The sequence below is a fragment of the Erythrolamprus reginae genome, chromosome 1, assembly GCF_031021105.1.
Source record: "Erythrolamprus reginae isolate rEryReg1 chromosome 1, rEryReg1.hap1, whole genome shotgun sequence".
Taxonomy (NCBI): domain Eukaryota; kingdom Metazoa; phylum Chordata; class Lepidosauria; order Squamata; family Dipsadidae; genus Erythrolamprus; species Erythrolamprus reginae.
The window spans coordinates 292,788,250-292,813,409 of record NC_091950.1 but is presented as its reverse complement, the minus strand read 5'-3'; the positions used below and the strand labels follow the sequence as shown (position 1 = coordinate 292,813,409).

The window sequence follows — 25,160 nt, the reverse complement described above, 5'->3', positions numbered from 1 at the left end:
TATAGGCTAACTCACTGCTCTCTGTCAGGAGTTCAATCCTGACTGGGTCAATATTGACTGAGCCTTCCATCCTTTGGCAAAATGAAGATCCAGATTGTTGGTGGCAATATGCTTACTCAATATGCTTAGAGAGGGCTATAAAGCACTGTGAAACAGTATATAAGTGTTATGAATCATCCTCCAAAACCTATTTTGAGAGTAGAGGATTCTGTTGAACAGGAAGCATTATTTTATAAAGCAATGAAAAAAGTAAAAAATTAGTAGAGATAACTTATGATAGTGGGAGTATTGAATATGTCTCTACTTATTTTGGGAAAGAAGCTGCTTTAAAATTCCTGTATATTTAAGGCAGTAGTCTTGTTGAATTATGGCTATTAAAATAGAAAAATATGCTTTTCTATTCTATTTTCGATAAGGTCCCACACAGTTGGCCTTCTCTGGGTCCCGTCGACTAAACAATGTCATTTGGCGGGCCCCAGGGAAAGAGCCTTCTCTGTGGTGGCCCCGGCCCTCTGGAATCAGCTCTCCCCAGAGATTAGAATTGCCTCCACCCTCCTTGTCTTTCGCAAATTACTTAAGACCCACCTGTATCGCCAGGCATAGGGGAATTGAGACGCCTCCCCCAGGCTTTTATATTTTATGTTTGGTATGTGTGTGCTGCATGGTTTTAAATGATGGGGTTTTACATGTTTTTAATATTAGATTTGTTTCATTGTAATATTATTTTATTATTGCTGTGAGTCGCCCCGAGTCTTCGGAGAGGGGCGGCATACAAATCTAATAAATTATTATTATTATTATTTTATCAGATTCCTGGCAGAAGGGCATAATCTGGGTCCATTCCATGAAACAGTGTCACCTAGTGGATGTGTATAGTCTACTAGTGAATCCCTAGGCATCTAATACTTTATATCACAAACAATTGGGGGTGGGGGTGGTTTACATTTATTGTTTCAGGAGTTCTGATATATGCAGATACCTTTGTATGCACGAGTAAGATAGATTAATAGATTGATTTGTACCAGAGGTTATCATGTACTCATAATTTTTAATCCCAAGATAAAGATTACTTTTCCCCCAATACATTTCAGGTCTTTCATACAATCTGAAGTTTAGCCTTATAAATAGGAACTTTTAAGCAAAGTGAAGAAATGAATTCTTAATTTTCTCACTGAGATCTATTGTACTTACATACACTACATTTTGACTGGAGCATGGCCCTTGGTACTAAAAGAAACATTTGTTATTTTTATCTATTGGTATTATAAAATCAGTGCATTTGCTGCTATTTCTGGTTGGAGTATCCTACTGTGTTTTTCTTTAATTTAAAAGAAAGAATTACATTTCTTTGCTTCCCCTTCTTGTTTTGTCCCTCTACTTGTTATGTTGACATTATAGCTATATGCATTGAATAAAAAAATAAAAAAAATTTGCTTTTCAATCTATTTGAGTTATATTACACAACCTCTTTTTATAGTATACAGTATTGTTCGAGTTATATTACACAGCTTCTTTTTATAAGATGTATATTATTTTATCAATCTCCTATTCTTACTTTCCCTGGAGAGTAAACATTGATATTAATGAGTAGATTTATCTTAAATATCTACTTCCCATATGTGTGGAACATTTAACCCTTGCCATTTCTACCCTGCATATCCATTGGTGATTCTGTCTTTGTGGATTGTAAAACATCTTAAAAATTGCTAACCATTGTCAGCTAAGGTAGCACCATCTTCTGGTTTGATCTTGGAAACGTATATCTTATTTTACTGAAAACATGTTTTCTATGTTAATTGGGCTTTCAAAACAATAATTTTGACAACTATGACTAAGACATTATTTTATTAAATTTTATGAAATGGTGTTTGTATATTCTTGGGAAATAGGAAGGAAGGAGGCAAAATATAGTGAAGATTCCTAATAGATCATTTCTGTTTGTGTAATTGATCCATATTTAGACAATATTTTATGTACAGTTGTTGCTTTATACAGAGACTAGTACATAAATGTTCTAGTTTGTCATTTTTGCTATATTTGAGATTATCTACTAATAAGTAGCAGCCTAGAAATTATTCCCTTTTTACTTTTTATTTTTTAAAGTAATTATGAGCTGATTTTGGCTTTAAAACAGGAATACATTCATACTGAAGTATTTTAATGCTCTTAGTTTCAAGAACATACAAGCAGTTTATTAGAGATCTGTATGTTGACAGGCAAAATCCCATAGATAAAAGATTAGGTGAAGCAGGATATTAAAAGGCTTTTAAATGCATTAACAAAAATGATGGCATTTTAAACACTAGTATTATTCATAATTCATAATTGTCTCACTCATAAATATCCTTGGCCACAAAAAGTTGCTTTCATATACATTGCTGTTATCAGTATGCCTTTTCAACAAAATGAAGGATTATTTGGATGTTCACTGCTGTTTGTGTCATATATGTGGGTATAATCATATTCATTTATGTCATGTGTATATTGGAGGTGATGACCCTTTTGAGGTGTTTGCAACAAAATTTCATTTTAATGTATGCCAATTAGTATACATTTAAAGTGACAAAGTTTTTCTAAGTTTCAAGTATACAGCTCGTTTCTTAAGGAAAGTATGTTAATAAAGGAAAAGTGAAATAGATGTAATTTTCACGCGATACACTTTTTGGGGAAGTTAAGTCTGTGTCTTAAAATCTCTAATCTCTCATATTAATTTATACAACTGAAAGTGCTTAGAGCTACTAAAATTCGGACGATCAGAAGATGGCAACAAAAACCACTCTCTTGCTTGCTAAATAGCGAGTTTTACAGCCGTTATTTAACTCGTTTTAAAAGCGCGGAAGACTACCAGGTCGCAATCGAACCAAGCAACCACAATTTCCACGATGCTAACTGAAACTCTAAAGGAAGAGTTGCGCATGCGTCAATCAGCCGCTCCTCGCCCTTAGTAAAAATGGCGCGCACAGAACATTTTCAGCCAAGCGCGTGCGCGATACTTTCACTTGTGGGCAAAAAAAAAAAGACCGTAAAATTGACAATTGAAAACGACGACTCTTTCTAACCCTCAGAAATTCTAATGCCACGGCTGAGTAAGTTTCCCAGATGTTTATACTATCACTCCCATCAGTCACTGTCCACATTAGAGGAGCAATTGGAACCCTTCCCCTCCAGATGTCCCTCGATCAAATGCCTCCGCCCTGACTTAAGATGGCGGATAGACTCAAAGGGCGGGCTTTTCTCCACCGGGTTGCAGTGACGTAAACTTGTTGTTCCGGGTGAGCGACAGCGGGCGCCATTTTGTGTGGTTAACGCAAAGCTAACCGGAGCTAACGGGGGGCAGCCGAAGCGCTGCGAGTGTTACCGGTCGGCGCAGAAGGCGCGGGCGGGGTGAGTAACCGCCCGCGTAGCGGCTGCGTTTGAGAATAGGCGGAAGCCGGCCGGAGAGTTGGTTATCCTTCCACCACCATTTGGGTTCGGCGCTGAATTCCGAACAGGCGGAGCTTGCTGCGTCGAGGCAAAAGGGGGTGGGGAAGAAGATCCAAGGCTGGTGCTCTGGGTTCGGATTAAGAACCCGAGAGAGGGCCGCTAGTCTACTTCGCTTCCCCGGGATGGCCGATCGTTTCCTTAACGGACGCATTCGCGGTAGTCATAACCGGGGGGCGGGGGGGAGGGGCAGGAAGGGAGGGGAGATAAAACACCACCCAACCCTCGTTGTGCGCATGCGCCCTGATCTTGCTGGACTATCCAGGCGACCGGGCTGAGATTGGGCTCGTTACGAGCTTTATGTGCGCGTGCGTTGAGGCCCCCTAATCTCAACGGGATAAAATAGCCTGGATTGACACTTGGGCCGACGGCGTAGTTCTGTTGCCATAGTTGCCACGTGAGAGGGCCAGGAGCCTGGCGCGCTCTCACATTGTGTTGTAAACATGCTGGGCCGACCTTGTGCGGGGTTGCTGATAGTTAAGAGATGGGTGAAAGGTGTTTGTGTGTGTATGTCTCACAATGAAAAAAAAGAACTTGTACAGTCTCTATGTCACAATTTTTTTGCTGAATTTGAAAATTAAGGGAGACTAGGAGAGATCTATTTCAGCCTTATTTTGGCCTCATCAGCTAGCCATATACACACACACACACACACACACACACACACACACACACACACACACACATATATATATATATATATATATATATATCTCACATGTTTTTGCTGAATTTTAAAATTAATTAAAATTATATATATATTCCCACACATACATACACACACACACATACATATAGTGGGGATGCTTATAATGAAAATGAAGGAAGATATATGACAAAGAAGGGTGTGTGTTTGTGTATATATATATATATGTATATGTTTTTTTCTGTCAAATATATGTGTATATATATTCGACATATATATGTGTATGAATGTATGTATGTATATATATATATGTTTTCTGTTGGATGTGATACAACAAAAACAGCAAAAACGTGATACATACATATATGTGTATGTGTGAGATATATATATATATATATATATGTATGTATGTATGTATGTATCTAATCAATATACCAGGGTGATCTGACATTAAAACACACACACACACACGTGTGTGTGTGTGTGTGTGTGTGTGTTTTCGTAAATTTTCACGGGTATATGTATGTAGATTGTTCTGAGTTCGGGTTTTGCCCTGTGTAATATTACACAGGGCAAAACCCGAACTCAGAACAATCTACACATATATATATACACATACAGTATATATATGTGTGGGTGTGGGTGGGTGTTTTCGTAGATTATCATGGGTATATGTATGTAGATTGTTGTGAGTTTGGGTTTCTTTCCGTATAATATTTTGAGTGTCTTTATGACATTTCATTTAAACGTCAGAAAGTTATCTCAATGATAACTTCAATAATTTCAGCCTGAAGATGGCGAATGTGATTTCACCGAAGCATCACCAAGACACTCAAAATATTACATGGGAAAAAATCCGAACTCATAACAACCTACATACATATGTATGTATGTACATACATTATATATATATATGTATGTATGTATGTAGGTATGTATATATTCATTCTGATGTGGTTAGTCTCACCCTATGAGGTGTTTATTCAGAAGGAGGCTTAGTCTAGTTTTAATATGATCCTCCTGCCCACAGATGATTAAAATAGTACCCAAATTTCTGGATAGAAAGTGTGTGTGGTGTACAACAAGATGAGCTGCTCCCTTCCATTAAGTTTCTGGATGGTCCAGAAATATCAAGTTGACAACTATTGGAAGTATTTTGCGGAATCTCATGGGACATTTATAGGAAACAATAGAATTGCTCTGGGTCTGGATTTTGATTTCAAAATATAGAGTGGGATTCTGTTTGTCCCAGTTCAGTGAGTTGTGTGCCATTTCAACCCTGTCCCAACCCATAATGACTGAAAAAATAGTGATATATAATGTCTGAAAAAAGTGATTACCTCACTTTGATTGTAGGAAAGCAACTCTGATGAGAAACACAAGCTAAGTTGTAAGCAACCATTCCTTTGGTTGTCTCTAGATTAGGTCCCCCTGTTTTTTCCTTGTGGGCTGCAGGTGACTAACAGAGATTTGTCATTTTAGTGGAATAAGTAACCCTGGTCAATTTACTTTCAGAAATGTGGATGTTGTAAACAAAAGCAGCATAATTAGATGTATTATTGCAGATATCCATGTCATATTCCTAACTTTGTAATATGATGCCATTTTCATATCCTATTTCAGACTTGGCATTTCTCAGAATATGTTCTTAAAATAACGCTTAACAGGAATACAGAGATGCTCATCTCTGATGGAGAGGACTATTTTTTAATTTTCAATTTTTAAACAAAATCAGAAATACAGATTGTCCTCAGCTTACCATATTTGAACTCAGAATTTCTGTTGGTACACAAAAAATTGTTACGTGAATTTTGCTCCATTTTATGACCTTTATTGCCATAGTTAAGTGAATCATTGCAGTTGTTATATTAGTAACACAGTTGTTAATTGAATCTGGCTTTCCCATTGACTTTTCTTGTTAGAAGGTTGCAAAAGATGATCATATGACCATGGGGCTGCAACTGTCATAAATATGAACCAGTTGCCTAGCATTCAAGTTTTGATCATATGATCATAGAGACGCTGCAACAGTTATAAGTGTGAAAAATGATCATATCACTTTTTTCATAGCAGTTGTAACTTCATACGGTCACTAAATGCACTGTTGTAATTTGAGGACTACCTATATTTGTTGTAGATCATTGATGCTTTTCCTTGAATCTGTCATTATTTTTCAAGTTTCCTGTCTGAAGGTATTTTGTATTAAGTTTACTGTTGCTATTTACTTAGAATTATTTTGTCAGTACTGTAGTTTGCTCTCACAAACTTGTTTCAATTTAGTTTCTGAACATTTTGTTACCAGACTATGTAACATCAGCAGGAAGAATTTTTTTTGTCCTATTCTTAATTTATAATGTGTTGTGTGCCAGTGTGCTCAGTTGGACCAATAAAGAAAAGGCTTTTTTAAAAATGTGTGTTCTTGCTTAAATTGAAGATTTTCTCTTCATCAGAATAATTTTGTACTTCTGCTACTTCAATTTCCCCAGCATTTTCTGCTGTTACTGTTTGCTGGAAAAATAAATGGAGAAAATGCATGTCACTAATAGGGAGAGGACAAAATAATAAATACTGGCCTGGCATTGTGACATTGCAGCTATGTTTTGTCTTTCAGGAGTTGTAGGATTTTTCTTGATTCTTCTGAGGGTTGAAACACTTTATATTTCCCCCATAGTTTTATTCAGATATGAGCAAATTCTGGGATAAAGTAGTATTTTGATAATTAGAGGTGCTCATCAAATATGCTTACAATCAAATAGAGCCTGAATTCCATGGTAAAATTATTGTGGTGGAACCAAGAAAATTTGGCCATTTAAATATGTTTTTAAAAGATAATGGGGAATATGTGAAATTTTTAAATAGCTAAATCTAAAATGGCATGACTCAAAGAAAAGTATAATTGACACTTTTAGCCCTAGTAAATAAGGTTTTTTTAATTTCATTTACTCCTCCTGTTTCCAAAGATTTTTTGTATAAATGGCTATTTAAAAAATATAACAGAAGTTCAAACAATTGGAAACTAAAACTCATAGGTTTCAAATTCTGAAGCTCAACCCAGGATAGCCGATCTTGTAGCACTTTACATTTGATAGATAATTTTTTTCAATCAGAATGGTAAAATACATTCAAATATTTTTGTTTGATGTTGCAAATTTCAGGGGAAACATATAGTATCTGTGGAATGTTTTGATTACAAGAATATGATAAACAATCTTCTTGAACAAGATTTTTGGATAGCTTTGAATGGGTAGTTTGGAAAAGATTGGATGTCACTGTACCCAGTTGAATGGCTTAAAATGAAGTTTGTACTCAAATTTGAAATGTTATTTTTGCTCCAATAGAGAACATATAAATAATTAAAGATGTGGGATCAAGGTGGGCAGCCTTGGCAACAGTGGCCTTTGAATCAGCAACAATGGATGCAGTCATTTCAGCATCAGCAAGATCCAAGTAAGTAAATAGCTGTGATTATGCTGTCAGCATTAAAGTTAAGATATTAACCCACATTTTATAAACTGGGTTAGAATGTTACTCTTACATCCACATAGAAAAGATTGCTAGTGATAGGTTCAAATATACAACCCCCCCCCCTGTTAGATCAAAACCCAACAAATTATACTTTAATGTTTACAATATTTTGAAAGTTGTTACAGATTGCTTGTAAGTACTCATTTACACTCTTAAATGAAAAGGAGGAAAAGCTTGTAAGCAGCGATATGTGCAGAGCTAATGATTTATTCCTATCCCAGTATGCCTTTATTGAAATTCTTAAACAACACCTTCTAATGAGCATTTCTCAACTCGCTAATATATAATGAAAGTCTTTTGAACTATTATAATATCGATGTCAGCTATATATATGTAGTAATGCTGAAAAATAGAGAAAGACTATTTGAGACTATAAATCTTTTGAATCATATGCATAATGGAAGTTCTGGTGGTTCTCAAAAAACATATTTTCAATATACATAGATTTTCTAACAACGCTTTTCTCTTAAATTTGAGGAATTATTTTATAGTACAGTGGTACCTCTATCTGAGAATGCCTCTACTTACGAACTTTTCTAGATAAGAACCGGGTGTTCAAGATTTTTTTGCCTCTTCTCAAGAACCATTTTCTACTTACAAACCCGAGCTTCCGAAACTGCAACCGGAAAAGGGGAGAAGCCTCTGTGGGGCCTCTCTAGGAATCTCCTGGGAGGAAACAGAGCCATTTTTCTATTTAAAATCCCCATATCTTAAGAAATGTTAGACCCATCCACTGCAACTGGTGGGATCTCTACTTTTTCTTTAAAAAGTGCTATATTTTATCCAAACAAGCTACATGCATGCCTTTTTCTTTATATGCCTGTGCTGTCTCTCTGTTACATTTTAATAGCTTTTTATTCTTTTATAAAACAAGAAAGTAGAAAATAATAAGTAGTCTACATATTCATCATATCCAGCAGATCTGGTTGTACTAACTTGAAGCCAGTGTTCCAGCTCTGTTAATTGTTAGATCATTATTACAAACCAAACTTTGTTTACCTGACTATTGCAATTATTTATTTCAGAAGTAGTGTTTTGTTGAAGAGTAAGAAGAAAAGGCATATACAGTGATACCTCGTCTCACAAACCCCTCATCATAGAAACTTTTCGAGATACAAACCCGGGGTTTAAGATTTTCACCTTACAAACCCAAGCCGCCGCCACTGGGATGCCCTGCCTCCGGACTTCTGTTGCCAGCGAAGCGCCCGTTTTTGCGCTGCTGGGATTTCCCCTGAAATCGCAGCATCACAAAAACACGGAAGTCCACAAAACCCCACCTCTGGACTTCCGTGTTTTTGTGAAGCTGCAATTTTGCTGAGGCTCCCCTCGCTGGGAAACCCCACCTCCAGACTTCCGTTGCCAGCGAAGCACCCGTTTTTGCGCTGCTGGGATTCCCCTGCAGCATTACAAAAACACGAAAGTCTGGAGGTGGTGTTTCCCATGGAGGGGAGCCTCAGGGGAATCCCAGCAGCGCAAAAACGGGCACTTCGGCTGGCAAAAGGGATGAGTTTTGGGCTTGCACGCATTAATCGCTTTTCCATTGATTCCTATGGGAAACATTGTTTCGTCTTAGAAACTTTTCACCTCACAAACCTCGTCCCGGAACCAATTAAGTTCGTAAGACGAGGTGTCACTGTATATGTTAGTGATTCTCTTTTTTGATCTCTCCCATTCATTCACTCTCATGGGATATCAGTTTATATCTGAATGTTCATATAAGTACTTAAATTTTTAAAACACACTGAAACTGGTCCATGTTTAGGATTGAGTTGTAAAGCTTTGTATATTTTTTTCAGTAATGTCCTTAAATCAGGAAAATTCAAATTTCTCAGTAGGTCAGTGGAGAATTGTGGTATCGATGTTTAGAGGCCTCTAAAATATAATAATAAATAATGCATATTTTTAAAAATGGAGGATTGGAGTATGAATAAAATTCAATTCTTAGTTGTGTTGGGGAGATCTATATATTGAAAATCTAATTCTGTTTCTAGGCCAAATTGACTGGGCTGCATTAGCTCAGGCATGGATTGCTCAGCGGGAAGCCTCAGGGCAGCAGGGTGTGGTAGAACAGCAAGGAATGATGCCAAATGGCCAGGAGATGACAGGAATGGAACCTGGTCCAAACAACCATGGGAATTTTCAGAATGATCCAAATTTCAACAGGATATGGCAACCAGGTATGTTGTTGGTCCTTTTCCCCCCACTGCATTTGGAATCTTCCTAGTTAATAATACTAATAATTTAATAATAATTTATTAGATTTGTATGCCGCCCCTCTCCAAGGACTCGGAGCTGTTGGGGATATAGTTCCCACAAGAGCACTGCTACAAATTGAATCTGATTTAGTTTGCAAAATTCTTATCAGTCATGGCCAGAATTGAGTTAGGACAAAATTTCGTTTATGGGAAGGACAAGAAGTATTGATTCTTCCAAGTAACTGTTGCTTATAGAGATATATGATATTTTATGGATTTCTCTGCCTCACACTTCATATATTGATTCAGATTATGACCAGAAAATGCAAATCTGCAAATGTTTTGAAAATCAAGCTTTGTAACGTGATTATTCTACAAATTATTAGAAATATTATATAAATTCATAGTTGTTTAGACAGGCATAAAAATGAAAAAGGACTAGCAATAAGCTAGTAAGCTATTGAAGACCCACCTATGTCATCAGGCATGGGGAAATTAAAATACCCCTGGGCTTATATTGTTTATGTATGGTATGATTGTGTTGCATGGTTTTAATAATGGGTTTTTAGATGTCTTTTAATATATTGAATTTGTCATGTTGTTTTTGTTGTGAGCCGCTCTGAGTCTCCGGAGAGGGGCGGCATACAAATCTAATTAATAATAATAATAATAATAATAATAATAATAATAATAAACCAAACAGGACAGAGTTACTCCCATAGTTGTCCAACAATTTTATTCAGTTTCAATGCTTGCTCCCAAACCCATGTTGGAATCGTTTTCATTGAAACAGTTTCTGTTGCTAGAATGAAAAAATAAAAAACAAATTATCTTTCTCAGTGAAAGTAAAGAATATTCATTGGTTTTTGAATTTAACATAAGTTTATAGCTGAAACTACCCTTGATAAAGGAATATATATATTGTAAAAAGCAATAAGCAATTGAATCAAATTTTAAAAATACATTTTAGACAATAGTATTTCAAAGAGCAGTTCACCTTCAATTGAAGCATAATATCAATTTATTTTGGACACAGATGTGAGAACATATTTCACTGGGTCAGCCATAGTTCTCCTTGTTTCAGATAAATTGCACTTTGTCATGTTTATGATTTATCTTACTTATATAAATACCTGCATGCCTTTTAAAGAATTTGCAAAAACAGCTTGTTCTCTTTGGGTTGTTTTTATGTGCATGTGTGTTGACATCTTAGCATTCAACATTATTCTTCCTGACATTTTGCCATTTTGAGATTAATTGTACTAATTATAGAACAGGTTTTTCAAAGTGTTCACTGGAAGAAGACAAAGTATTTATTTTAAATATTGTGATGTTGTTGCAGCTGGTCTTACTGCTTGTCACTTTCTTGCCACTTTCTTCCAGCAATGGACCAATTGTTTCCTTGACTTTTTTCATGTTTTTAACATTTTTACTTTGTTTTTAATATTATTTTATCCTTGAAATTGCATTTCAGATCTGAAATGCAGATCTGAAGGGGGGGGGGAATTTAGTTGATATAATTATAGACTTTCCTTGTAATAGATGTTGTGATTTGCTTAAACACTGTTCATACAAGCGACTACTAAACATAGTTTAGATTCATACAAAAATGGAAACCAGAAAGATTTAATGATACATCTTTCATTATAAAAATCAATACAGCCTGATGAAACACTGATGAAAATGTTTATTAATATTTTTTGTTATGACATCAAAACAGAATGGAACATACCCCACCAGCCACCTCATCCACCTCCAGATCAGCCATGGATTCCTCCAGCCCCTGGATCAATGGATATTGTTCCTCCATCTGAAGACAGTAACAGTCAGGACAGTGGGGAATTTGTCCCTGACAACAGGCATATATTTAATCAAAATAATCACAACTTTGGGGGACCACCACCTGATAACTTTGCAATGGGGCCAGTGAACCAGTTTGACTATCAGGTGAAACATTTGTTATTTAATATAAGATGTGGAGTTCCGGCAGCATTGCTCTAAAGCAGATTTCAACAGTTTACTTGTTTATTAAAATAGATTTCTTGACAAACATTTACCCAGCTCAATTAGTTCTACCAACTGTATTCTTTATCAGATTGACTGTGATATTGTATATATGTTGATCTACACTGGATTAGTGTGGTATGTTCTGTTTGGGATCACTTATGAAAGACCTGAGAAAGTTCAGATGCAGGCAAATGTAATTTTATTTACATACTTACTTTTATCTGCTCGTATAATTTTTACTTTTGGGGGGGAGGTATCCTTTTTTGTTTTGCTTTTAAACTCCCCATGTGATATTTGTATATTAAAAGTATATAAGGGATACCTGTTATTATGTAAAACAGATTCATGTTTTGTAAAGGAGAAAGGAAAAAATATTAACATCACAAGGATAAGATTAATTAGCTATTACTAAAACTAAGAAAATAAATCTGAAAATATGTTGACATTCTCCCTATTCTCTGAATAAATAATACTTTTATATATAGAATTTTGAATAAAGAATACAAAGGTTAACATAAAGGTAAATTTTATATAGAATCATGGTGCATATACCATTAGCCACTCTGAAATTGGAATTAAGTCAGAACTCTAGGATACAATTTTATTTAGTTTGTCTGTTTTGGGTAGCTAGTTAAAGAAACACCTGGAGTACTTTTATATACCTAGGCATTTCCATTCATTTCGGTGAAAGCAGAGAATTAGTCTCTAGATTGAAAGGAGGGTAGGGCACAGGAATTTCTGGACATCTGTTATCTATACATGTTTCTGGATGTTATATCTATGAATGGAGTCCTTGGCATCACCTAGACAGCATTAAGTGTATTGTTTCAGGAGCACAAGATATGGCTGTGTTTTTCTCAACTATGTGTTAGTGCTATACTAAAATTTGGTATTACATTCCATAGATATTTTACATACACAAGTAAATGAAATAATTGTTCATAATAAGGTAGCTTTTTATGGCCTTGTATAGTTTGTTAAAAATTGCAAACTATAATTTATTTGGTAGATTAGTCATCTGAAGTTTTGAATAAAGTATATTCTATCCCATAGACCCACACAGATGTATTAATGGAACTGAGATTGAAGACACAATTGATGAAGGCTATATACACTATCTAACAATTAGATATAATTAAGGGAAGGTGGAACAATGATATGATTGACTAGCTTTCCGTAGCAGCTTTTCTTTTAACAGTAATAACATTCAACTGAAATTATTTATTTAGTGTATGGCAAATACATGGACTTATAAGAGTTCAAATGTTATATCCAGCCCATCCAGTGTGATGGTTATTTTGTTGAGGAGCACTAAAGTCATACACGGATCCTGTTCAAAGTTAACCAGAGCTGGCGAGGAAGGTCAAAACGTGGCACCTTTTGTGTAGGGTCATCTACATAACTGCCTGTATCTGGGCGTTTAGCAGTCCATGTGACTTTCCACTGTGTGTCGATGTCAAAGTTATTTTTTTTGTGTACTTCTTCACTAAGGCTTACTGCCTTCATAGAACTGGTGGTGTCATGTGGATCAAGAGAGGGATCCAGCAGGCAAGAGTAGATTTTAATCCATTACCATAGAGAGAGCCAGGAGTTCTACAAAGATGTCTGGCTTCCAACTGTCGTTAACTGCCAATTCTTCAATGTATTCTGGCTGCCAGTTGCTGCTAGTCATTCTACTGTGCTATCCAGCGTGCATCGCGAGGAGGCAAACTAGCATCATACTCCACACTGAAATGAATTCATTTCTTAAATCCACAATTCCTAAAGAGCTGATAGCATTTAAAATTTATAAAAGAACATCCCAAATCATTAGGGAAACATTAGATGGTTTTATTTCTGATTATGAGTAGATTTTATTTTCTGAAATCATGATTCATATTTAAAAGAATGCATGTTCCCTCCTCACACATACTCTGAAAAACGGTCAGATTTCACTAATATGCAAATACTTTTAAAAAGACAAAAAAAATGCTTGATTGTGCAAATCCTTTAAAAACAGTATGGGCAGTTTTCTTATAATTATCTTTCATGAAAAGAAAAAACACAATGTGCTTAATTCATGTACATTATGCTCTTAATGACCAGCATTATAAATTGAGTATTTGACAACTGATGTTAAACGTATCCTTTAACCATAAGTGGTTGTTTACTTAAATATGTCAATTTTTACTTTAGAAGTGAGAATTGATCTTGAGAATTTGATCTAATAAATTACTTAGATTTTGTTCACTTGCACATGCATGCTAATTCATTTATATAACAGAAAAACCATATAGCATCATAAGCTCATTAGAAGAGCATGTGATTTAATTCCCTTTCTCTGTCAAAATTACTTCAGAAAAACAAGATAAGAATATTAGGTATATCCTGATGACCTGCATGCCAAACCACCAATAAAATAAAAAAAATTATGTTCCTATAGATCTCTTGGGTCTCTATTTCCTCAATGGAAGATTCCAGCTCCATATTATATATTGTTTTTAAAACTTTTTAACGTCATGGGTCTTCTCTTTTACAAAATTACCTTTTAAATACATTTTCTGTTTCTTAATCTTTGTATTCTCCCTAAAGTACTCTGGACTCTCTAGTAGAAACAAAAAAAATATTCTATATAGAGATCAAGTCCTTTTCTGTTCTTTTCTTTTCCATTTCACCTTTTTGCTGAGAAACTGTTTGGGGAATCTGTAGTATTGAGTTAAAGAAAAATGAACGTCATTACTTTTTCAGCATGGGACCAATTTTGGTCCACCTCAAGGTGGGTTTCATCCACCTTACTGGCAGCCTGGACCACCAGGGCCCCCAGGACCTCCAGCACCTCCTGCGCCTCCTCAAAATCGAAGGGAAAGGCCAGCATTTAGAGATCGGCAGCGGTCACCAATCACATTGCCCGTGAAACAGGAACCCCCTCAAATTGGTATGTCTTAAATATATTTAGTTTAATGTATGTGATGCACACATTTTGACAATACAAGTTGCTGGTCGCTGAGTTTCACGGCCTGTAACTGAGTTATGCATACATAACTTTATTTTTTTACTTATTAATTTTACTTATCTGTGCTTCATCTTAAATAGAACAACTTATGGACCTTCAGCTACAGCCTAACAAATGTTCTCCGATATGGCCCATGGAAAGAATTATGAACTTTTATTAGAGACATTAACTTTAAAAAACTCTGATAGGGCTTGGAAAGTATGCATTTATTAAGTAATTTATTTTATGATGCTATAGATGCTGTTAAACGTAGAACTCTACCTGCTTGGATTCGTGAGGGCTTAGAGAAGATGGAAAGGGAAAAACAGAAGAAGCTAGAAAAAGAGAGAATGGAGCAGCAGCGTTCTCAACTGTCTAAAAAGGAAAAGAAGGAAATTACAGAACCAGGAGAACAGGGTGGACCTCGGTTACCACAGAAAAGTAAATTTGTAAGTAGAAAAATTCCTGTACAGTATAGTTTGCATATTTAAAATGCTTCATTTTAATATATATATTTTTGTATTTTACCAAGAGAGTTGGTAGCACAGGCAATAGTTTCTCCATACTTTTCCTAATTTGCAGGCTTCTAAAGTAGATGGGTAATTTTAATTGGAAGATCCTGCCCAAAATGTTGGCTTTGTTCTAGCAAAATGATGGAACATGTCAGGCAGTCTTGATCAGGCAAAATAGATCTTAACCTTGTCATTTCCTTTTGCATCAATATCTTTTTTGATTCTGTCAGTGTGAATAGTCAACATTTGAAATATGGAAATTCATTGTTGAAAAGCCACATTTCTTGTTCTTTTATAGGATAGTGATGAAGAAGAGGATTTTGATAATGTAGAGGCTATAAGTAGTGGAAAAGTCACCAGAAGCCCATCTCCAACTATTCATGAGGAGCAGAGTGAACCAGAAATGACAGAGGAAGAAAAGGATTATCAGATGGTACAACTCATTTTTGGATCAATGTATTTGCCATACTTTTGACCGTTGATATAATAGGAACCATAGTTAAGAAAAAATTATTTCGTATTCAACTTCAATTTTTTTAACTTGATTGATAAAATTTAATTATAAATTTGTAATTTGAAAGAAATATAGTTAAGCCTAACTAGGAAGGTTTCTTTTGATTGTTAATCATTATTTAAATAAATAAGTTAAGAGGTTATCTTTAGATATTCAGAAAAGCTGCTATTCTTTAGTCAAGTTATTCCAATGGAGACATCAAGCAACTGTTGTTGAATTGAAATTTTATTGGTGTGCTGATACATCTGTTGCATCAAAATGTTAAACTGAGATCTATTATAACGAGGGTTTACTGTAGAACATTTTTTACTTGATATTTTGCATAGGATGCCATATAATTATTTTTGGTATAAATATGCTATTTCTCTTACTGTTACCAAATCCTTTGCTATTTCTTTTTCAAGAAGTAAGATGCCTTGAATTGGGGTAATTGAGAATAGCATCTGAATGAATGTTTATCTTTAAATTTATCTTTAAAGATGTTGGTGACAAAAATGTTGCTGACAGAAATTCTCTTAGATGTCACCAATGAAGAAATTTATTATGTGGCTAAAGATGTCCATCGTAAAGCAATAAAAGGTATGTTTAGCCTTCTAATAGGTTCATTAATTATCCTTGTGCATGTCTTGTAATAGTAATTAGTCCTGTAATATAAGCATATGTTCATATATAATATTTGTACCTAAAATAATTTAAATGTAAAGTTCCGAAAATTCATTTGTAATCATATATTGTTTATAGCATTAAATATTTCATTTTTTTTCAATTTAACTTTTTTAAAAATTGTGTTGAGTTTTTAAATAGAATTTTCTAGCTGAAATTTAGATGAGCAAAAAAACTATTAAGTCAAACTTGTACAATTAAATGTTTTATGACCCTGCTATTCAGCTTTTTAAAAAACAACAGTAATCTTGTTTCATATAACTCTGAATAAATTAATTAATATACTGATTGCAGGTAAAATGTATTAATCTGTTAATGCTTTACTCTAAAGAACAGCTTTTTTAATTGTATCCATTATTAATTTACAGTTTAAATATCTAAACAATCGTGGCCAGAAATTACTGGGCTTTCAATGGATGATACGTGTTTAATGTTTTTTCTCTCCTCCACAAAACAGCAATAGTAGTAGATTTAACAATACCATAGACTCTCATGACTATGAAAACGTGGCTATTTGTGTTAACATGTTGTTCCTGTTGTTGATGTGATACAAAGCTCCTGCAAAACAGCTGGCACAGTCCAGTGCATTGGCTTCCCTCACTGGACTTGGTAAGTATGTTCCTGATTTTTGAGAGGGACTTAATGGGGAGAGCTGTCGTTTGCATTCCTAAATATGTATTGAAACAAGAGTGAAACTATCCAGTATGCATTAGGCAAGCATCAAGTAACTTAGGACTTATTTCACAAAAGTTATACTGAAATCTGTGAAAACTATATTACCCTGTCTGGGCAAGTCTTCCCCGAGATTGGAGGTTGGGTGTTTTTGGCCAGATATCTAATACGGTATCTAAAATACAATGGACCTGAATTATTTGTATTATATTTTTTTAAAAAAAACTTTACTGTGTTAGTGTATGTTCAAGTTTAAAAACTCACAATAACACCTACTACTTTGTCTTGCCAAAAATCCCACACAACAAAATGCATATTTTGAATTCTCATAGCTAGTGCTTAATATTAGAACATGCTGGATATGAAATTCAGAATTGCATCCTATGTTGTAATAGATTGTGTAAAAACTTTGCATGTCAGTGTAACATTGATAATGCTGTCGTATTATTGTGACATTAAATAAATATATTATTTTGACCACTATGATGAATTTTTTTGTTAGTTTAAATGTATTAGGAAAATAATTTTAAAATTAAGAACCTGGGAAAGAAAGTAAAGATGCTTCTGCTCAAGATTACTTTCTACCAGTTTTTCAGATCTATCTTTTGGGGGAAGAGAAGTCCATTCCTATTGCATATCTGTACTTTTTTAATGTACAGTCTTTTCTGAACGCTAGACAATTGATTGGCACTAGGACTTTTTAAAGCCCTGGATATTCAAGCTGACTGAAATAACTGTAATGATATCTTGAAGGACAGATCTTAGGCATTGCACTTCAGAGTCTATTTTCTTGCTGATGTATTCTAAGCATTTGGTATTGGCTCTGTAAAGAGCTTTTTCCATTCATATTGAGCAGAAAGTATGTAATCTTAGCGATTGCTTGCTGGAAAACATGGCAAGCTATTCCGGATGAAGTAAAACCAGATACTGAACAACAGGTCAGATGTGTGGGCCTTGAACACTCCAGTCAACCAGCATTGGCACTTCCTCCAGAATAAGTGGCTTCTTCAGTGAAGAAGTGAAAGATGGGCAATGTGCACTCCTCTTTGCCCTGCAGAAATATTAAGAACCAGGATTAATCTTTCCTCGTGATAGACTAGGCTTTATGCACGCAGGTGGACTGGGTGGTTATGGATCAGGAGACAGTGACGATGAGAGGAGTGACAGAGGCTCTGAGTCATCTGATACTGATGATGAGGAACTACGACACAGAATCAGGCAAAAACAAGAAGCATTTTGGAGGAAGGAGAGAGAACAGCAACTACTGCTAGAGAAACAGCTGGAAGGTATGTATATATGCATATGGCGATGGACTCATGCTTACAGCAGAATATTTTAACCTGTTAACATGTTAATTCTATGTATAACATTTCATGAGAAGCCTCTTGTGCACACATTGCACAGATAAGGCCTTGAAATAGCCCTGCCATACTATGTGTTTGTTTTATACCTTAGTGATGCAGATCCATAAAGGCCTTTCAAAACTACATAATCAGGTGATCTGCACAGGTCTAACTTATTATGTGATACTATATACCCAAGCAAAGCTATTGAACTTGCGGTAAACTAATTGTAGGAAATCAGGTTATGGTTTCTCCTGCGTCTGTTGTATGTTTTCCTGAGAGTCATCCAGTGATTTTTGCTGCCATGAAAAATTGTTGAAGAATTACTATTCTAACACATTTTATCTTAAACATTGTTATGAGTCAGAAGAATAGAAATAGTTCGGATCCATTTTATTTGTATGATTGGGATCTGTTTCTCTTTGACATATATTTTACAGAAGAAAAGCTCCAAAATGAGAGAATTACAAAAGAGATGAATGAACTTGCCAGTAAAGAGCAAGGCAGCAATTCACCACTAGAAGATGTGAAAGAAGTTGAGGAGGAGGATGCATTTGCTGAAAAGAAAAAGTCTCCAAAAGAAATAACACCAGATATCGAACCCAAAAAAGAAATTAAAGAAAAAGAGAGAGCAGGAAGGAGTAGGTCAAAAAGTTCAAGTAGTGCTAGTTCAAGTAATAATAGCAGAAGTAGCAGCAGTAGCAGCAGTAGCAGCACAGCTAGTAGTTCATCTTATAGTAGTAGTTCAGGTAGCAGTCGCAGCTCTACACATTCTTCCTCCCCCAAAAGAAAAAAAAGACGTAGTCACAGTAGGTCACCTAAAGTTAGGCGTAGCAGAAGTAGGAGCTATTCACATAGAAATAGAAGAGAAAGGAGCAGGAGCAGGGGTAAAGTAAGAGAAAGACAGAGATCTAGTAGACACAAGAGTATAGAAAGAAGGGAGAGGAGACGAAATCATAGTCCTTCCCATGACCGAAACTGGGAAAGACGTAGAAGTGATAGTCACTCAAGAGATAGACTTACTAGCCATTCTACTTGTAGTGGGAGTCGAGATAGACATAAAAGTGAAGACCAGCACAGGAGCATAAGTGGGAATAGGCACAAACATAGTCATGATAGCAAAATTCAAGAAAGAAAAAAGGAACGCAGTAGGAGCATAGAGAAAGATAAAAAAAAGAACAAGGAGAGGGAACGAGATCAGGAGAAGCGCAGGGAGAAACAGAAAAAAGAAGACAAAGATAGTAAAATTGGCAATCATGAAGAGAGATTAAAAAGAAAAAGAGATAGCGAAAGAACTTTCTCTCGCAGTGATTCCTTGTCTTCAAAAATATTAAAGCGTGATTCTAGGCTGGAAAGCAAGAAAAGTTCTACCAAAGAGAGCAAAAAGCATTCAGGTTCAGAATCTAGCACAAGGAGCAGTTCTGAATCACGAGGCAGCAGCAAAGAAAAAAAGCCGAAGAAATCAAAGCATAGTCGGTCACGGTCCATGGAGAAATCTCAAAGGTCTGGTAAGAAGGCAAGCCGCAAACACAAGTCTAAATCACGATCAAGGTAGTATTCTTTTAAGTATTTTGCTTGATTTATATATTTCTTTATATTTCAATTCTTCATCATGCTTGCCTGCAACATATATATATTTTGCAAATTAAAATAATTTCCATAGATTATCCTTCTGGTGGGATGGGAAGATACCTTTGATCGCTTTTTTTAAAAAAGAAAAGAAATATAGTTATTAAGCCTAACATGTATGCTTTTCATGATTCTTTTCCCTTTAATTTCCCCCACTTTTTCTTTATTTTTCAGATCAATGACTCCTCGTCGTAAACGCTGAGGAATGATATGGCATTAGTCATAATGATTTTAAAATTCCATGAGTTTTTAAGGGCTTGTCTCATTATAGAGGCTCATTATAGAGGCTACAGTTGTGGCTATATAGATGGAAGCTGACCCATTTTTTAACGAAAAGATCTGTAAATAGCTGTATTTTTTGGAAAACACTGCTCGGAGTTAAGTACTTGCTAGGAATTCTTTGTATTTACATTTTTCAAAACAGTAGTGCTTACCTAAGGCTATGAAATATGTCATTCTCTTTCAGCTGTAATGTTCTTAAATTGCTATTGAATGTATTGTGATGTCAATAAAGTTCTTTAGTTCATTTTTTGTTTAAATTCTTCTATTTTTATTTATTTTAAATATTTATTTGCAAGGCATTTTTCTTTTGTAAAATGCTTAATAGAAGCTTAACTTCTGGGTTTCAGTTTTGGATGAACCTGAGTCAGTTCTCTCATAAAATAACTGTTTGGGAAAAACCCCAAAGGTTTTTATTTTATTCTAATGGTATGCTTCACCATACTGTGTGTGAATGAAATGTGGATAATTACTGTAAGTCATACCAAGACTAGCCAAACACAAATAGTAAGTCAAAGTAAGCTACATGAAATAAGTTTATGCAACACTTCTTCCTATGATTGGAGAAGTTAATACTGCTTTTGACTCAGTTTCTTTCTGTAATTATAACATTTAAAGGTCACTAAAATAACCTTGTGTTAATAAATATAACTAGGTCTAATTTTACAACTTGCCAACTAAGATGATGATTGCAAAATAAAAATGCTGTTTATAACATCTTAGAAAATGCTAAAGTAAGCAGTTTTTTGCTTGGTGAACATGAATTCCAGAGAGATCTCAGTGTTGAAAATAGGTTAAGCATCTTACATCTTCCTATCAGAATTGGGAACTTTCATTTTGTTTTCCCAGTTACTTCAAAAAGTTAATGGCGTATCTTGGTATTTAATAGCTCGTAATTGTGCAGACTAAATTTATAGGGTTCAGGGAAGTTGAATTGATACAATCCTAATGAACATAATACCTAAAAAATAGAAACTAAGATGTCAATATCATGCTATGTACTTTGAGCAACTCACTTCATGTATTGTACCTTCCAGGTGCATAATACCGATAGCCCTTGCTTAATGACTGGTTGCTAAGGGATTGAAGTTACAGTGGACCCCCTATAAGCTGCTTACAACCCGGTCCCAAAGTTAAAGCTGCTGCAATGCCCCTCCAGTCATTTGCCTTTGTAACTAATTGTGGGGACACTAACAGGCTCCCCATATTTTACCCCCACCAAGTCACTGCAGGGCTTGGGACTCTTCACCACCCCACCTCCTCATCAAAGTACCACAAACTTATCTTTTGAAGATATCCAGAGCTTTCTGCAGCCCTGTTAGATCTGGGCAGCCATATGGCATGATTCCAGAAGTGACCTTAATTGTTTGAGCAATCTTCTAGTTGCTTGTTTGAGTGGATTGTTTTTTGATTGATGTATTGTTTACCACTTGACAAACAGTAAACAATCAAGGAATCAAAAATGAAAGTAAAAAACATTCCCACATTTGCAGGTCATGCCACTTACATATAAAATAAGAGCAACTCCCCTCCTTTCTAACACTGATAATGTTGTCTAGTTAGGTAATGAAAACATCCACAAGGGGAAAAAAAACCACACACCCCAAACCTCCAGGACAAGAAAAGTGATATTTTTTCTTACACAAATACAAACTTGAAGCACTCACTGTATATTAATTGTAGGTGAATGTAATACACATTTTGTAGCAATCATTTGCAGATAGTGTTTCCTCTATTTTATTTTTCCCATTTTCCTACTTAGAAAAAGAAAATAAGGCCCAAAAAGAAGAGTTCTGTTGTAATGGAAAATTAAATGTTTGTTTCTGTATTTAACTTGCTCCAATAAAAGAACTGCAATACTGTTTCAGTTTGTACTTTTTAACATAAATATGCTTAACATTTTAAAAGAAACTAATGAGATTATTAGGTTATAAGAGAACGCAAGAGAAACAAAGACTTAAGAGTCAAGCTTATGTTCAGTCACAAAAGTAGAAAACTTTGAACTTCAGAGTTTTGAACTTTGAAGTGGCACTCTTCCTTATGTAGTTGTGTTATAATGTTGTTAAGATGATAGAGGACAAATGATCTTTGGAATGTATATTTGCTTTGTCACAGAGGAGGCATTTGTTTATTTACATGTGATACAGTACTTTATTTACATATATGTTTATATATCCACCTTCCAAGACTCCCGATAGTTTATTATATAAACCAGTTAAATAGATTCTATATCTTACAATCAAACCACATAACAGTAATTTATTAAAAACTTGTCCTTTTTATGACCCTGTAATCCCTTAATTTGAGGATTCTACCTTATGTGGTTGGATGACTGAATAGAACAGAGCGTTTCCTGGCCATATGCCCTTCCTGACACCCTGCAGAGTTTGCAGCAGGTATTTTTTTCTTTGGCCCTACAGGATAAAAATCAGTACACAATTTATTGCATTCCTTAATGCACCTTTGCCTGTCTCATCCACATACCATGCTTGTTCCAGGAATAAAATGGCTTGCTAATTTAAGGTTTTTTTTAAAAAAAAAAAATTATTGTGCCCTTATATTTATTCCTTCTACCCCATACTGAGAAAGGTTAAGCTGAGAGTGATCAGCCCAAAGTCACCAACGAAACTTCAGTGAGTGAAGTGGATCCATAGGATGAGTGTCACTATTTAGCAAGCACACCCCCATTGACTTCCTTTCTGTGGAGATTCTCAATTGTCCAGGTCCTGGTTGTCCAAAGGTGCTTTTCAAAAAGCACCCGAGCTTGGTTTTTTGCAGTTCTGAGGAAGCTGCTTGGATGAGAAGTGAAACATTTTCAAGGGAAAAAACCTCCAATCGCCTTTTGCAAAAGTACATTTGGGACACGCTTTCAGAAAGCCTCACAATGCCCCCAACCTTTGTGCCGGTTTACCTCCAAGCCGGTTTAAGCTAAAGTATTTATCCACTGAGTAGCAAAGCAATCTCCTCAGAACACTTAATTCGCCATAGAAGAGCCTCAGGAAGCCCAGCCACCTCCAGGTTATCCTGGACTGGCTGCAGAACTGTCCACTTTCATTTGGCCAAGGGCCTGTGCTTTAACTGCTGGAGAAGATGAAGCCTCGCTAAGCTACGCGGAGAGTGTGAGACTGTTCTTCCTATTGCTAAACTGTGCAACTACATCCCGCTGGATTAATCCCTGTTGCCCTAGGTCTGTGATGGTGAACTTATGCCACAGGTGGCACACGAGCCATTTCCTGTAGCTGAGCTCCAACATGCATGTGTGTGCCAGCCAGCAGATTTTTGGCTCACACAGGCTTTGGGAGGGCGTTTTTGGCTTCCAGAAAGCCTCCGGGGGGATGAGGGAGGGGTTTTTTACCCTCCCCCAGCTCCAGGGAAGCCTTTGGATCCTGGGGAGGGGGAAGCATGAGCCTACTGGGCCCGCCACAGGCCATTTCCAGTCTAGAGGATCTCTGGAGGAGGGGGGAAGCTGTTTTCACCCTCCCCAGGCATTGAATTATGGGCGTGGGCACTTGCGCATGTGCGATAGCACGCACGCTCACTCTTGGCACCCAAGGAAAAAAAGGTTCACCATCACTGCCCTAGGTCCTCCTTTCCAGAAAGCAGGGCTCCTTTCCCACCATGTGTCGGCTGAGAGCCATGATGACCAAGTGGTTAGAATGTGGCTAGAATGCAGGGTAGCAAGCTAATTTTGACTGCATTTCAATTCTCACCGGCTCAAGGTTGATACAGCCTTCCATCCTTCAGAAATCGGTAAAGTGAGGACCAATTGTTCGAGGCAATACAGGTAGTCCTCAACTTACCATACAATAGTTCTTTTAGTGACCCTGCAGTTATAACGGCACTGGAAAAGGTGACATGACCGTTTTTCACAGTTATGCTTGGTAATTGGTTCAAATTTATGACGGTTGCAGTGTTCCAGTGTCATGTGATCGCCTTTTGCGACCTGACAAAATCAACAGGGAAGTCAGATTCACTTAACTATTATCAACCACAGCAATTCACATAACAAGGAGGTAAGAAAACTCGCACAATGGGACAAACCTCACTGAATAAACATGTTAACAGAAATTTTAGGTTCAATTGTCATAAATCAAGGACTGCCTGTATGCTGACTTAACTGCTTAGAGAGGCCTGTAAAGCACTGTGAAGTGGTATATAGGGTAAATCTAAATGCTATTGCTTATTTAGAAACAAGGAAAAACAACATGGCAACGATTTTTTTCCTTTTTCTGGCGGTGTAAAGGAAACCCCGACAACGCATTGCACAATAAAGGATCTATCGTTCACTTTACAGGGTCGTTTTGTTTTCATTTATTGTTGCATTTATAAACTGCCTTTTCTGTCTCAAAGGTTCGATCCGTGTTACATGGGTGCAGCCTCTTCATTTTAATCTCACAACAATCATAACAAGCTGCTTGGTCTGAAAGACTCCCAAACTCCCAGAGGATTGCAGTCCCAGTCCTTCGCCATCTCCCTTTCCTAAGATTACATTGCACCAGCTCCCATTTGTGGGCAGCATGTTTGCTTGGCTTGGGAGAATAAGCTTTCTTTCTCTCTTTCTTTCTTTTCTTTCTTCTTCCTTTCTTCCCTCTTCTTTCTTCCTTCTCTCCCTCCTTCTTTATCAAAACATGTACAAGATGTATGGTATAAACATAAAAGCAAGTAGGTATACATAAATTTGTACAATAGGGCAGTAGGACAGGGACGTTAGGCTCAATGGTGCG

General features: G+C 36.1%; 1 protein-coding gene across 3 annotated transcripts; it reads left to right on the top strand.

The window, feature by feature from the left end:
• The first annotated feature begins 3,270 nt into the window (after positions 1 to 3,270).
• On the top strand, positions 3,271 to 20,696 carry PNISR (PNN interacting serine and arginine rich protein). Of its 3 annotated transcripts, none has more exons than XR_011557397.1 (12): positions 3,271 to 3,384; positions 7,465 to 7,573; positions 9,643 to 9,828; positions 11,567 to 11,793; positions 14,581 to 14,767; positions 15,083 to 15,273; positions 15,635 to 15,769; positions 16,330 to 16,429; positions 16,971 to 17,122; positions 18,301 to 18,471; positions 18,969 to 20,079; positions 20,332 to 20,696. XR_011557397.1 is itself a non-coding variant. In XM_070733256.1 (12 exons), exons 2-12 carry the CDS (start codon positions 7,486 to 7,488, stop codon positions 20,357 to 20,359), a joined length of 2,478 nt encoding a protein of 825 aa, XP_070589357.1. In that variant the 5' UTR covers positions 3,271 to 3,384; positions 7,465 to 7,485; the 3' UTR covers positions 20,360 to 20,696. The 3 variants fall into 3 exon arrangements, 1 of the variants encoding a protein (XP_070589357.1); XM_070733256.1 differs by having other exon boundaries at positions 17,069 to 17,122; XR_011557398.1 differs by lacking the exons at positions 14,581 to 14,767; positions 15,083 to 15,273; positions 15,635 to 15,769; ... (3 more) ...; positions 18,969 to 20,079; positions 20,332 to 20,696 and adding an exon at positions 13,242 to 14,086 and having other exon boundaries at positions 3,275 to 3,384; positions 11,567 to 13,169.
• Positions 20,697 to 25,160: the final 4,464 nt, after the last annotated feature.

Excerpts from the sequence above, each read along its gene's own strand:
- PNISR (XM_070733256.1), top strand. The coding sequence starts at position 7,486 with ATGTGGGATCAAGGTGGGCAGCCTTGGCAACAGTGGCCTTTGAATCAG. Across the intron at positions 9,829-11,566 it reads CAACAGGATATGGCAACCAG|AATGGAACATACCCCACCAG; the intron begins GTATGTTGTTGG and ends ACATCAAAACAG. Across the intron at positions 18,472-18,968 it reads GCTAGAGAAACAGCTGGAAG|AAGAAAAGCTCCAAAATGAG; the intron begins GTATGTATATAT and ends TATATTTTACAG.